Source organism: Piliocolobus tephrosceles, chromosome 3 (assembly GCF_002776525.5).
Source record: "Piliocolobus tephrosceles isolate RC106 chromosome 3, ASM277652v3, whole genome shotgun sequence".
Lineage (NCBI taxonomy): Eukaryota > Metazoa > Chordata > Mammalia > Primates > Cercopithecidae > Piliocolobus > Piliocolobus tephrosceles.
Window position 1 is genome coordinate 3,541,731 of NC_045436.1, and position 14,943 is coordinate 3,556,673.

The following is a 14,943-nucleotide window of genomic DNA, read 5'->3' on the forward strand; positions in this document are numbered from 1 at the left end:
CATAAACCACAGAGTCACACTCCATGACCCTTAGGTTGCAGACACATTTTCTAACTAAATCACCTGGCTCCGTAACAATTTTCTGAGCTTGCTCTATTATCAGAGTCTTCCCAGTATCTTCCCTTTCCATTTCCTTCCTTTCAACACTCCCAGCCTGTCTGAAAGATTCAAGAGTCTTCATGCTACCTAGAAACCTCCTATCCAGGATTGCAACAGGTTTATAAGGAGATGGGTGAAGTACATCGTTGACTCTACACCCTGGAAGCATCTTCCTGGAAAAGAGTGACTTCTCCTAAGCAGACAAAACCACAGTCTAGAGCAAGGCTGTCCCTAGAACTTTCTGCAGTGATGGAAATATTCTATGTCTATGCCATCCAATACAGTAACTGCCAACCACATGTGGCTGTTGGGCACTTGGAATGTAGCTAATACAGCTGGGAAGGTGAATTTTTAGTTTTATTTATTACTATTTTTTTGAGACAGAGTCTTTCTCTTGTAATCCAGGCTGGAGTGCAGTGTCGTGATCTCGGCTCACTGCAACCTCCATGTCCCGTGATTCTCCTGCCTCAGCCTCCTGAGTAGCTGGGATTACAGGCACATGCCACCATACCAGGCTAATTTTTGTATTTTTGGTAGAGACGGGGTTTCGCCATGTTGGCCAGGATAGTCTCGAACTCCTGACCTCAAGTGATCCACCTGCCTCGGCCTCCCAAAGTGCTGGGATTACAGGCATGAGGCACTGCACCCAGCCAGTTTTATTTAATTTTAATAAATTTAAATTTAAATTGCCAAGTTTTGGCTTATAGAAGCCACATTCCTATCACATTCTGTATTAAAGATCAAATGTGTTATTCCTAGTCTAGGAATTGGTCAGTAAGGGAATAAGACAAAGAAAAAGAGCAGTGACTAACACAAAATTACAAGTGACAATGGCATCTTTCTTATTTCTGAACTTTATAACGCCCCAAGGCTCCATCTTTGGACCTACTTTCTTCCCTGTCTGCATTTAATTCTTTGATAATTTCACTAGATTTTTAAAAAATATCAGCTGTATGTTGGCGACACCTAAACACAGATCTACACATGAACCTCTCTCCTGAATGTGACTTCTGTTTCCAGCTGTCAGTCCAACCCTCTCCTCTAGATGTGTCCTGGGCATTGCTTCTCCTACACTCTGCCACTTGTGAAACCTTCCACATCTCTGTCATCAGCATTTCCATCTTTCCAGTTTCTTGGGCCAAAGTCTCGGTGCTATCACTGACTACTTCACACTCCATGGTCCAATCCATCGGTAAATCTTATTGGCTCTCTGCTGTAACACGTATCAATCTGGTCACTTCTCTCTCTTCTCCACTGTGGTCCAATCAGCAAGGTTTTCATCTATTTAGTTCACTAAATGGTATCCCCAGTCTTCAGAACAATGCCTGATATATAATAGGCATAAATTCTATGAAATTTGTTTAGTAAGTGATGGTAAGAGATATATTTTCATGTGACAGACCTGGCACTTCTGAAATTACAGCCTCACTCGGTGGAAAGTGAGGTTCGTGTGATGGGCAAGGCACACGGGGCTCCCCTTGGCTGAATTGTCTGGAGGACACCTTTTCATCAACAGGAGGCCAATCAAGCACGTGCGGAGGGCTCTGAGAGTTCCAATTCAAAGATATATAAAAGCTAGGTTTTAAAACTGACTTAATTTTATGAATGTTTGTTTGTTTGTTTAAGTGAATGTTGTCAATGAAGAGTAGCAAGCTGGGCATGGTGGCTCAGGCTTGTAATCCCTGCACTGTGGGAGGCCAAGGCCGATGGATTGCTTGAGGCCAGCAGTTCTAGACCAGCCTGACCAACATGGAGAAACCCTGTCCCTACAAAAATAGAAACATTAGCTGGGCATGGTGGTGCACACCTGTGGTCCCAGCAACTTGGGAGGATGAGACAGGTGGATTGCTTGAACCTAGGAAGTGGAGGCTGCAGTGGGCTGAGATCACACCCAGTGCACCCAGATCTGAGTGACAGAGCAAGACCCTGTCTCAAATAAATAAATAAAAGAGGGACAGAAATCTTAGCTAATGTCCTTTTGATAATCAAAGAAATTTTTCATGCTGTTTCTGATGTCCTATGTTAATTTCCATTGGTAAGGAAACAGGAACTCAATTCTCAAATCTCCCTCCACCACCATCCTAACGCACTTGATGGAGACATTTATTTCTACCTCTCTCTCTCCACTTTGGGTTTGACATTTCACTGACACTTTCAGCTCTTTCTGCTCCTGGTTCAATTATTTTAAACAAAGCATTGAACTGAATTGCCTTTTAGTGGTCATGAAATGGAAATGGAATCTCTTCATTCCATTTAGAATTAGACAACTTTCCCTTTGCCAAGGTGGAGACCTCCAGCAATCCCACTACTGGGTACATGTCCAAAGGAAAAGAAAGAAAAAAAATCATTATTTCACAAAGATACGTACACTCACATGTTTACTGCAGCACTATTCATAATAACGAAGATATGGATCAACCTAGGAGTCTATCAACAAATGAATGGCTAAAGAAAATGTGGTGTATAGAACATACTATAGAATGTTACTTAGCCATAAAAAATCATAAAATCATGTCTTTTGCAGCAATATGGATAGAACTGGAGGCTATTATCTCAAGTGAAACAACTCAGAAACAGAAAGTCAAATATTGCATGTTCTCACTTATAAGTGGGAGCTAAGTAAAATGTACACAGGCACAGAGAGAGTGGAATGAAAGCTACTGGAGACTCAGACAGTTGGAAGGATAGAGGAGGGTGGGGCAGTAAAAGCCCAGACTTCACACTACACAGAATATCCATGTAACAAAACTGTACCTGTACCTAAAATTTATTTAGGTAAAATAATATTTATTTTAAAATTTATTGACCAGGCATGGTGGCTCAACCCTGTAATCTCAGCACTTTGGGAGGCCGAGGCAGGCAGATCGCCTGAGGTCAGGAGTTTGAGACCAGCCTGGCCAACATGGTGAAACCCTGTCTCTACTACAAATACAAAACAAAAAAGAATTAGCTGGGTATGGTGGCCCATGCCTATAATCCCAGCTACTCAGGAGGCTGAGGCAGGAGAATCACTTGAACCCGGGAAGCAAAGGTTGCAGTAAGCCGAGATCACACCACTGTACTCCAGCCTGGGCAGTACAGCAAGACTCCGTCTCAAAAAAAAAAAAAAAAAAGGAGTCCTCGGTAATGTCGGGTTTGTGGTAAGTAGGCGGGGAATAGAAAGGGAGAGGGGCTAGAAATTCTTTGCAACTTTTATCCTAGACTGACATTTAGAGTAAATTTTTAGTTACTTGGAGTTTTTAATGATGGATTTTGATCAGCTGTTTTTAAAAGATAACAAATTATCCTTACTTGGTAACTCCTTACCTTTGAGATTCTTTGGGCCATTCCTGGGAAAAGAAGGTAAAAAACAAGCAACCGGGATGATGAGTGCAGATTCGGCGACAGACAAAGGCATCTGGAGCCATGACACTATAGATGTTGCTGTCTGCAAACACTGTATTGGGGAAAATGTCCCTAATACAAGCTGCACAACAGAAGAACTGTGTTAGGAACTCAGTTCACCAGCTATCGGGAAAATTCCAGTCACAGCATTTGTAAATTCCATATTAAAAAATTTAAGTGTATCCCAAGATCTTTTAAATTTTTTTTTTATTTAGAAGAAAATGACATGATTATTTTAAATTTGAAATTTAAATAGAGGATCTAACTGTACAAGACATGATGACATCTATCACATGAAGAAGGTAAAGGTCTTTGGGTCTGTTCCATTGTGAGCATAAGCTGGTATCCTGAGTGAGATCTATTGTCCTGACCATGAGCATATTTAATGGTTGAACTATGTCATCAAGAAGTCAATAGTTACCCAGATTAGAAAGTGCACAGGGTTTCAGTGAAAATCCAGACACCACTTTATCGAGCTTCATTATTCTGGTTGGTGTCCCCGTTTGGGTGTGCTTCAGTAGACAAATGTTACTGAATAAAAAGAAAAAGGAAAAGTGTCTTATTCTTCCAAGTGCAAGGAGGAGAAAACATGAGACGATAAGAAAGTCCTCTTTGGAGAGAGGACCTGCGAGACCCTGAAGCATCCATCTGGGAGGCTGAGTGGCTGGGCGAGGTCCCAGCAGTGCCACTAAGCACCTGCGAACTGTGTAACTTTATTTCTTCTTCAGTACAGTGACAACTTGAGAGAGTGGCCACATGAGGAAGGAGAATGCATGAATGAATGACTTCTCAAGCCCTTCTCACTTTTTTTTTTTTTTTTTTTGAGACGGAGTTTGGCTCTTGTTGACCAGGCTGGAGTGCAGTGGCGTGATCTTGGCTCACTGCAACCTCTGCCTCCCAGGTTCAAGCGATTCTCCTGTCTCAGCCTCCTGAGTAGCTGGGATTACAGGCGCCCACACCATGCCTGGCTAATTTTTGTATTCTTTTTTAGTAGAGACGGGGTTTCATCATATTGGTCAGGCTGGTCTCGAATTCCTGGCCTCAGGTGATCTGCCCACCTCAGCCTCCCAAAGTTCTGGGATTACAGATGTGAGCCACCGCACCTGGCCAAGTCCTTCTTACTTTTAATGACTTTCCTTTTCTTTATCTTGCTTAGAAACCTCCACTTTCTTGGCTTGCAGTTCACATTCTGTTAAGTCTTAGACATAAAAGCTGTCATCTGAATGGAGCTACAGACAAGCGTTGCAAGTCAAATGCCTAAGTTAGGGATTTGGTGTGTGTGTGTGTAACCACTGTTGTTTTTGAAATAACTCATTGATGCTTTGTTTGCTTTCCGTTTACTCGTCTTTGTTAATGTAGTAGGCAGAATGTTAAAATCCAATGTTGAAACAGAAATATTAGGCCGGGCGCGGTGGCTCACACCTGCAAGCCCAGCACTTTGGGAGGCCAAGGCGGGAAGATTACCTGAGGTCAGTAGTTCGAGACCAGCCTGGCCAACATGGTGGAACCCCATCTCTACTAAAAATACAACAATTAGCCAGGCATGGTGGCGGGCGCCTATAATTCCAGCTACTCAGGAGGCTGAGACAGGAGATTCGCTTGAACCCAGGAGGCTGAGGTTGCAGTGAGCTGAGATCGCGCCATGACACTCCAGCCTGTGCAACAAAGAGCGAAACTCTGTCAAAAAAAAAAAAAAAAAGAAACCCACAAATACTAGTACTTAGAACGTTTTTCACTTTTCTGTTGATTCCAGATAAATGCAGTTTACTATGAAAATCTAAATCATCTCAGTATATTTCTGAATATACTGTATATTGTATAATATATATTTCTGAATACACAAATTAATAATCTATTTCCCACGGAAATTTTTAACGATGAGGACACAGATTTGGTTATTAGAGATCAGATCATTTTTAAATCCTTACACAATAGATTTATCCTTGAAATATTTCAAAATCCAGTATGCAGCAGCAGGCTAAAACTTTTTACATGAGTATTTTGTCTTAGGTAAGGAACTGCTATTTAGAGGGGGAAAGAGAGAGAGGGGGTAGATTTTTATTTTTATTCTGTTAGACTGTAACATTTTTTAGAGTGAGAAGGGCACTGACAATCAGACCAATTGTAGCTGTTTCAAAATCGCCAATTTTAAAGTGTAGCACTTTTGAAATTAGCTAAGCGTATATATTTTTCTGACAGTGTTATTAAAAGATAAACTTCTTACCACAAATGAGATGCATCCAAATTAGGCTTTAAGTGTGTTTTTCAAGAAGAAAACCAGGAGTACTTTTATTGAAATGCCTTTTAGGGGTTCAAAATAAATTCTGTCATAAAGTTGATTGATGATAAAAACTTTTTAGTAAATCACAATTCTGTTTATCATTGGCCACTCAAATGCCCTGAGGCTCACTCACCGATGCTCCAGGCTGGGAAACTGCCTTGTGGCATATGTGAAAAAGTGGCAGTGGACATCATCCGTGCATCTTTCTTGGCATTCTTGAGCACTCTTGGCAAGTGAGCTGTTATAGTTTATGCCCTTCATGTCCAGGTCCACATAAATGTCTTTGTTGCAAGCTGGAAATAAAAGCAGAAAACATGAGTACCTTCCAGATTCCAGAGGCACTGACCTAAGCAACTGTCCCTCCTGACTCGCCCTGAACTTTTTCACCCACCTTTCCTCAGAAGTCTTTTGTTACATTAATCTGCAAAATTCTTATTCTTGAATGAAAGCAGTAAAAGAATGCCAATGTCTTTCTTATATTGTAACAATTTTAGACTCGTAAATTCACATTTTGATCTTCTGACCTCGCCTCTCTTCTCCCTAACTGCACTGATTATTTCACTAATTAACTGATTCAAGTATCTGCTCACTATTAAGACAAGTGTCACTTCAACTTTTATATTTGCTCCTTTTGATTTGGATTAATAGGTTTAATAAAGAATTTCAACTGGGCACCATGGAATCCCAGCACTCTGGAAGGCCGAGGCGGGCGGATCACTTGAGGCCAGGAGTTTGAGACCAGCCTGGGCAATACAGTGAGACTCTGTCTCTAGGAACAATTAACAAATTAGCTGGGAATGGTGGTGCATGCCTCTGGTCCCAGCTACTCCAGAGGCTAAGGCAGGAGGATCACTTGAACCCAGGTGGTTGAGGCTGCAGTGAGCTGTGATTGCACCACTGCACTCCAGCCTAGACAACAGAGTGAGACCTTGTCGCAAAAAAAAAAAAAAAAAAAAGACTTTCATGTAAGATTTTAGGCTGGGAAGTAGAAACAATACAAATAAATGATGAGAAGTGAGGTAGTAAGTGTCTGGACAAACGGAGGCAAGATGGCGCAGTTCCGGCTTCTTCACCATCAGCTTTCCCGTGCCCGGGAAAGACACAGGTCGACTGCGCAGGCGCAACCCGACCTCCGAAGGAGAAAAAACCGGAACCCGCCTAGCCACGCCTACCTCCCCGCCCCCGACCCGCCTATGTCCCGCCCACTGCCCTCCCACTTCCGGGCCCAGGACATAAAAGCCGCTCCCGGTGGGCGCGCTGTGTGCGCTTCCTCAGCCCTCACTCCTGTGGGGACTGTAGGAACTCCGCCCGAGAGCTCCACCGGGTGACTCCCCCAGCCTCCCCTGCTGGAGACCGACGGACCTCACCCCTCCCCCACACCTTCTTTCCTGAAGCTGGGGAACCAAAAATAAATGTACAGTTTTGCTCCTAGCCTTGGCTACTCGCTGGTCATTTAATACTCGCCCTGGTTTCCTAGAAAGCAAATTGGTTTCCTGGAAAGCAAATCAGTTTCCCGGAAAGCAAATCAGTAAGATATGTCTTTCTATGAGGTAAAGAAATTTTTAGTGTGTTGGAGGGCAGGCGTGCATGTGTGTTAGTTTATACTCTACATTGAAAGAACTTCATTAAGGGGGTTTATTTCCACATAGCAGTGTTTTATTTCATTGCCATAAAACCATATCTGATGTGACTATATATATACGTCACAACTGGTATTTGTTGGTTCTAACAACATATCTTACCGCTTATTTGGTGTGAGCATTGCTTGAAAGAATACCCAGAAATCGCTCCTGTCCTATTCACTCTTGGTAGTGTTTCTGTAACACTGTCCTTCAGGACACAAGTAAACCTGTTTTTTAAAAAATACATATTACTGAATAGGAATTTATGTTTTTAAAATAATGGGTCTTAAAAGTCAGCACACAGAAAGGCAAAGAGAAGGAAACAAACTACTTTATCTCATGCCAAAACAAATATTCTCTTAGCAAGATTCTGAGTTTGCTTTTTACTTCAACATCCCTACACTTAAGAGACTACACGGAATACTCCTTCCTAACAGGAACAAACAGGAATGGGTGAACTATGGCCTGTTGGTAAAATGCAACCAAAAATCTGTGTGTTTTTGTTTAGCCTGTTAGCGCTACAAAAGGATTTTTATATTTTCAAATGGTTACATTTTAAGTGGTGATATAAATACTTATATAATATCCTTGGCTTTACTGCGGGTTTTGCCCACAAAGCCTAACATATTTACTCTGCTTTATTAAGAAGGCATTTTCCAAACCCTGTTCTAGATTCTGGAGTAGTACATTTTATAAGTTCAAGGTGCTATATAAATGCCTGTGAATGTAGCAATAATACACAAAGATGTTGAAAACTTAATTCTACAGAAAGGCTTATTATTACAATTTCAAGCTCAGGATGGGAACACAAATGGTTAGCAGACTGTTTAAAATATTTTAAACCTGCCAAACAACCCAATGCAGTGTGTGACTCTTGGTAAGATTCTGGTTAATTACTATAAATTACATTTGAGAGAAAACTGAAATAACATAAAGGAATTCTTGTTAAATTTCATATGTCTTTTGTGTAGGATAATGCATATTGAAGTATTTGGGGTAAAGTGTCATGTTTTAAAATTATTTCAAATGGTTAAGCATGTGTGCAAATATAGGTATTGTATACTGTATTATATATTATATTGTATATTGCTATACAAACAGCAAACATTGCAGTCTTGGTGGTGGCAAGGGATCGTGCTTTCAAATTATCTTTTTAAATATTTAATTTTTTTCTAATAAAATAGTTGGGAGAAGTTCCAGTTTCAAGCACAACAAAAATTAATAATCGATAGAAAAGCAAAGTGTGAAATGTTTGAGAAGCATAAAAGTTGAGACAAACAGAAGAAACATACCATTAATACTGTGACTATAAGAGAGGCTGGAAAGTCTACACTTGGAGGCATATTTATTCTTTTCTGAATTGCCTAAACACCATCCCTTCTTTCTGTAAGAATATTTCAACTGAAAGACAATTTATCTTCCAGTTGTCAATGTTAAGTTGTGTAAAACGGTAGATGGAGATGTGTTAAGAACAGCAGTCTCCCTGTAAAAATCTGTCTCCTCGATGTGGAAACAGAAGCATTTACCACTGGGTAGGATCCTCGGCTGGAGATTCCGCCGTGAAAGTGAAGAGTAAACATCGTGGGTGGTGAGTGCAGACCACCTGGCAGTACTTGGCGCTTGGTGTGAAAACCGTAGTGATGTCCCCTCCTTCAAAGTGGATGTCCTTGAACAACCGAGTCACACATTCTGTGATGCAATACATGGCATGCTTTATTTTGGATTTCACTGGGCATATATCTAATTAGGTAATAATCTCATAAAGGCAAGGCAAGTAGCTCTACTTAACAGGAAATACACCTGAATTTGGAAATCAAGGCAATGAACACTTTTATGTGAGTTTTTTGAATGAACATCCTCAGCTGGAAACGAAAATCACAAAATGGTACATTAGCTTCAATGGAATTGTGCTTATGAGTCATTGTCTTGGAGACAAGGAGTGCTTTGAGAGTGATTGAATCATTTCAAGGATCTTTACTGGCAAAAGCGGCTGCTTTTCAGGATCTCATCCAGATTTGGAATGAGCCTTCTGCCTTTTCCTTTCCTAACTGCGTCTCTTCCTCCAAACCCTGTGCTTATTTGAAACGAGGGCTCCAGAGTGATCACTTTCTGATAGCATCTGATGGCCTGGGGGTGTGATAACATACATCCTCACCCCACTGAGAAGAATTTGGAAACCCCACCATGGAAATCCCCATCTTTTGGTGGAAAGCAATCTTGCTACATTAAAATACTACTTTTAAGAAGAATATTGACAAATCCAATAAATGTTCTATATTTAATCATGTGGAGTGGGCGCAGTGGCTCGTGCTTGTAATCCCAGCACTTTGGGAGGCTAAGGTAGGCAGATTGCTTGAGCTGAGGAGCTCAGGACCAGCCTGGGCAACATGGCAAGACCCTGTCTCTATAAAAAATACAAAAAAAAAAAAAAAAATTAGCTGGGCAAGGTGGTTTCCACCCATAATCCCAGCAACTCAGGAGGCTGAGGTAGGAGGATCTCCTGAGCCTGGGAGTTTGAGGCTGCAGTGAGCTGTGTTTGCACCACTGCATTCCAGCCTGCGCGACAGAGCAAGACTCAGCTTCTCTCTCTGTCCCTCTTTCTCATGTGCACACACGTGCTCTGTGTGTGTGCACCATGCACTGATTTTCTTAGAATATATCCCCCTCCTAATTGGATTATTTAATTTTACAAGACAAATTGATTTTCAATATGCCACTAGGTGGGAGGATGGGAGTGAGTGAGCGTTGAAAAATTACCTGTTGGTTCACCACTTGCCTGACAGGTACACGAAAAGCCGGCACTTCACCACTGCATAACATATGTATGTAAGAAATCTGCACTTACAGCCCCTGAACGTATAAACATTTTTAAAATTTTGGAAAATCCACATGCAGCTTCTAGTGTCAGTGAAAAGTAGTTAATTCGTTTTGCGAACTAGCAAGTGCTTGCCATTGTATATTGACGTTGTATCTAGACTTCTTACTAATTTAATTAATTGGCTCAAATAATTTATGTGATGGTTAATTTTGGATTTTTCTGGGTACACGATCATATCATCTATGTAAAACGAGAGCTTATGCTCCTCCTAATCATTTTCCTTTTATTTCCTATCCTTACTGCACCAACTAGTACCTCCTTATAATATTAAACGGAAACAATGGAAAGTATTCTTGTCTTATTCTCAATCCCCTGGGAAAGCTTTCAGTATTCCACTATTATGTATTACGTTTCTTGAAGATTTTTGATTTGGATTTGTGTTCGCTTTTGTTTAAAATGCCCTTTAATGGTCGATGAAAGTTCTCTTCCGTTTCCAGCTTACTAAGAGTTTTGATCATTAACAGAATTTTAGCAAGGATTTTTCTGCACATATTAATATTTAAATTATTTTTATTTTTTATTGTGACAGATAACATACCATATGCCATGTAGCCATTTTGAGTGTACAGTTCTGTGGCACTAAGTGCATTTACGTTGCTGCGTAACCGTCAGCACCATCCGCCTCCAGAACTTTCCAACTTCCCCAGCAGATGCTCTGTGCCCATTAAACACCAACTCTCACCCCTTCCCTCACCCCTCAGCCCCTGGCAACCTCTGTTCTAGTTTCCGTCTTGATGAAATTGACTACCTTAGGTACCTTGTATCAGTGGGATCCCACAGTATTTGTTCTTTTGTGACTGGCTTATTTCACTTAGCATAATGTCGTCAAGGTTTATCCATGTGGTAGCATGTGTCAGAATTTCCTTTCTTTTTAGGGCTGATCAATATTCCATTGTCTGTATGTACCACACTTTGTTTATGCAGTCACCTGTCGATAAACCCATGGGCTGCTTCCACCTTTGGATTAGTGTGAATAATGCTGCTATGAAGATGGGTGTACAGGTATATCTGTGTGAGTTCCTGCTTTCCCTTCTTTTTTTTTTTTTTTTTTTTTTTTTGGTATGTACCCCAAAGTCACACATCTATTGATTTTGAATGTTAAATCAACTTTTCATTCCTGGAATAAGCCTAATGTTGTCACAATGTCACACTGTAATCATCCTTTAATTTGTTTAACATTCTGCTGGGTTAAGTTGGATAATATTTTGTTAAGGATATTTACATATGTTCGTAAGATAAAAGACCTGTGATTTTTTTTTCCCCTCAGAATCTTCCTATGAGATTTTGGTGTTAACATTACACTGACCTTATAAAATGAATTGGAAAGGGATTATGTTGATCTCTCAAATATGTTTGTCTTCCATTTAATTAATTTCTGCGATTTATTCTTTCTGCCTTCTAGTTTCTTAGCACTTAAGTCACTATTCTCTATCTTCTTGTCATCTTATATCATTAATTTTTACCTTTTCTGTATTCTAATGTATACATGTAAATCTATACATTTGATCTCAACACTGATTCAGTTACATCTCCAAGTTCTGATATACTGTATTTTCATTATTGTACAATTCTTTTTGTAATTACCATTGTGATTTTGTCTCTGACTCATATTAATTTAAAAAGGTATACTCAATTTTCAGACATTTGGGGATTTTCAGTTCTCTTTTTATTATTATTTTAGCTCCCATTCACGGTGATTGAATAACATGTTCGGTATAATTTTAACTCTTTAAAATCTGTTGAGACTTGTTTCAGAGGCTTGTGTGTGGTCAATATCTGTAAATGTTCCATATGCGTGTATAAAGGACCTATATATGTACACCATCATTCCTTGATATCTGTGGGGGATTGGCTGCAAGACCTCCTGCAGATACCAAAATCCATGAACGCTCAAGTACCCGATATAAAATGGCATAGTATTTACATATAACCTACTCACAGCCTCCTGTGTACTTTCAATCATCTTGAGATTACTTATAATACCTAGTACAATGTAATGTTATGTAAATTGTTGTTCTACTGTGTTGTTTAGGGAATAATGACAAGAAAAATGTCTGCACATGTTGAGTATAATTTTTTAAAAAATATTTCACTCCAGGGTTGTTTGAACCCATGGATGTAGAACTCATGATTCAGGGGCCAATTGTTCATGCAGTTATTGGGTCCAGTGTTCAAAATATATCCAGTTATTTAGCACTGACATGTTTATCAATGAAATAACAACACAATTTCCAGGTAATTATAACAAAGAAATAGTATAACTTGCGCAGTAATCTTGTCACAGAGAACATTGAACTTATGAACTGTGTAATTTAATATATTAAGTGGAATTTATCTTTAATATCTTTACCTAGATTTGCCTTTTTTCACATATGCCAGAAAAAAAGAATTTACTGTGCTTAAAATGCTAGCAATAGTATCAGAAATTAAATATAACATGTATACATAAGCTATTTTTCTAAAAGAATGCTTCAGCTTTCATTTTAAATAAAGAATGGTCGTGGAACTAAACAATACTTGTACTGATATATCCTACTTAATATTGGCTAAGTAATTTATAAACAAACTTAGCAGATGTGACATAGGGTGAAGAATTAACAGGGTTGTTAAATTATTGAAATGCATAAACTATGTATGAATATTTACATAACATTTTTCAGTACAAAATTCCTATTTTATGTGTGTGTGTATGTTCCATTGAACTGACTGCTTTATGAAAAACCAACTACTTAGTGAGGCAAGTCAAGATTTCTTCTTTTTAATACTGCTTTTAAATACCATTTAAATGAATGATGTACGTAGGCATGGATGTAGATATGGTATACACAGAGACACAGATTCCTACCAGTACAAACAATTTTTTCACCTCAGTTCCTACCCTGCTTTGAACACCTCTGGAGCCTTAATCAGGAAGTAAAGAAAACCATTTTATTTCCTTCCCTGGCATAAACGGTGTGGGATTCTCCCACGTGTGTGGAGGCCGTAGTGTGGTTTCCCTCTCCCAGTCCATAGTTAAGATAACACTCTACTTACCACCAGAAACTGAAGTAAATAAAATGAAATGTACCATTTGATATAAGAAAATCATCCTACAATGAGAAAAAGGTGCATGTTTTTAGAATATAAAATGTTACTTTAGAATTAGTTTACTGACACTAAGATTTACAAGAAATAGGGAGAGAGGGGAGTAGTTAACTTAATGTTGAATGTTATCTTTCCCAATCCTGGAGCATTTCTTAGTGTGGCTGTGTGTGTATCGTTCAACACTAGCTTCTGCAGGAGCTAGAATCCACCGGGAAGCAGCCCTGTCCCCTCCTCCCTCCTTCCCCGCCAGCCCCACTGCTTGCTATGATCAGATCCTTCTCACCGCCACCATCTGACCACTCTCCCCGCCACAATTTTTCGTCTTTGTTTCCTTTCCCAATTTTTTTCCTTCCTTTCTTTCCTTGAGGCCTCTTCCTATATCTTTCAAAGAGCTATGAATGATTTCCTACTTAGAAAATTTTCTATTTAAAAAAATCTGTGGCTAATACATTAATAGATTGCCTTGGTTGCCTATAAATCTATGTATCCCCACTAAGCATTAAACAGGCTCTAGGAAAGACGGATCATCAGTGAGACAAATCCAGACTTCCGATTTTTCAGTATTGCATTTGGATGCCTTTTTAACTCATAAAACACTTGTTACTGAGTAGACACTGTGACTCTGCTTTCGTTCCCCATTTCCTCTCGAATTAGTTGTGGATATTAGCTGAACATCGCTACAAAGCTCAATCAGACACATTTTAAAAATCAGTCATTCCGTATTGTAAAGTGTTTTTAAATTCCTATGATTTACAAAAAGCATTTCAAGGCATATTTGCTTGAGAGGAATGTTAAATAATAAGTTCTGAAACTGTACCTGAAAAGACCTTGTTTGCTTATTTGCTGCAATTCTTAATAAGGGTGTTTTTCTTCTTCCAAAATGATCTTCATCCTCCTCTGAATGAGCTTGTGTAGCAAATGGTCACTTAATTTTAATATTTACTTGTACTGGTTCTCAGTGTTATGTAACATGGTCTGTCGGTACAGCGTATCTGTGAAAGGCGTTAAAATCTTAGCATGTCAGAAATATACCTTGAGAGAATTGCTTGCTTTCTCAACACATTGAATTTATATTTTAATTTTAATTCGTATTAAAACATGTGACATACACAGAGACAGCTGTAGAGCTTGATTTTGTCTGTGTGCCTTAGCGGTCACACAACGTGCCTGCTAGCCAAAGCTGCATTTAACCACACTTTCACCTGTAGGCTGTTAACCATTAATTCCAGCTTACCTTGAATCCCAAAGTCTAAAAAGAAAACTTGGAAAGTCTAATGGATTCATTGATTTGCAATATAGTGGAGGGAGGAGATTTTGGCTGCTGGGGGAGACAGGACGGGTGGGAAGCAAAGTACAGACCGCTCCTAAGTGCCTGGCTCCTGTGGAGTCAGTTTCCTTTCAGGTAAGGCTGCCTCTCAGAGGCCTATGCAAACAGGATTCCTTCTAAGGCCAAGTTTTTTTTTTTTTTTTTTTTTTAAAATTCTCACTTGTGAACACTAAAAGTCTATTTTTTAAAACAAACAAAAAAATAAGCTCTTTTAGCTTTCCCTTTCTTTCTTTCTTTCTTTCTTTCTTTCTTTCTTTCTTTCTTTCTT

General features: G+C 39.5%; 1 protein-coding gene across 1 annotated transcript in view; it reads right to left on the reverse strand.

Moving 5' to 3' along the window:
* Window positions 1-14,536, reverse strand: part of F11 (coagulation factor XI) — a 24,657-nt gene extending 10,121 nt beyond the window's left edge. Inside the window, exons 1-7 of the mRNA XM_023221029.2 lie at window positions 14,166-14,536; window positions 13,298-13,353; window positions 8,913-9,075; window positions 7,507-7,613; window positions 5,898-6,057; window positions 3,905-4,014; window positions 3,406-3,565 (exon numbers count right to left, since the gene is read on the reverse strand). Of these exons, the coding sequence (XP_023076797.2) occupies window positions 3,406-3,565; window positions 3,905-4,014; window positions 5,898-6,057; window positions 7,507-7,613; window positions 8,913-9,075; window positions 13,298-13,352 (755 nt within the window). The 5' untranslated portion in view covers window position 13,353; window positions 14,166-14,536. The remainder of the gene's footprint in view (window positions 1-3,405; window positions 3,566-3,904; window positions 4,015-5,897; window positions 6,058-7,506; window positions 7,614-8,912; window positions 9,076-13,297; window positions 13,354-14,165) is intronic.
* Between the last annotated feature and the right edge of the window lie 407 nt (window positions 14,537-14,943).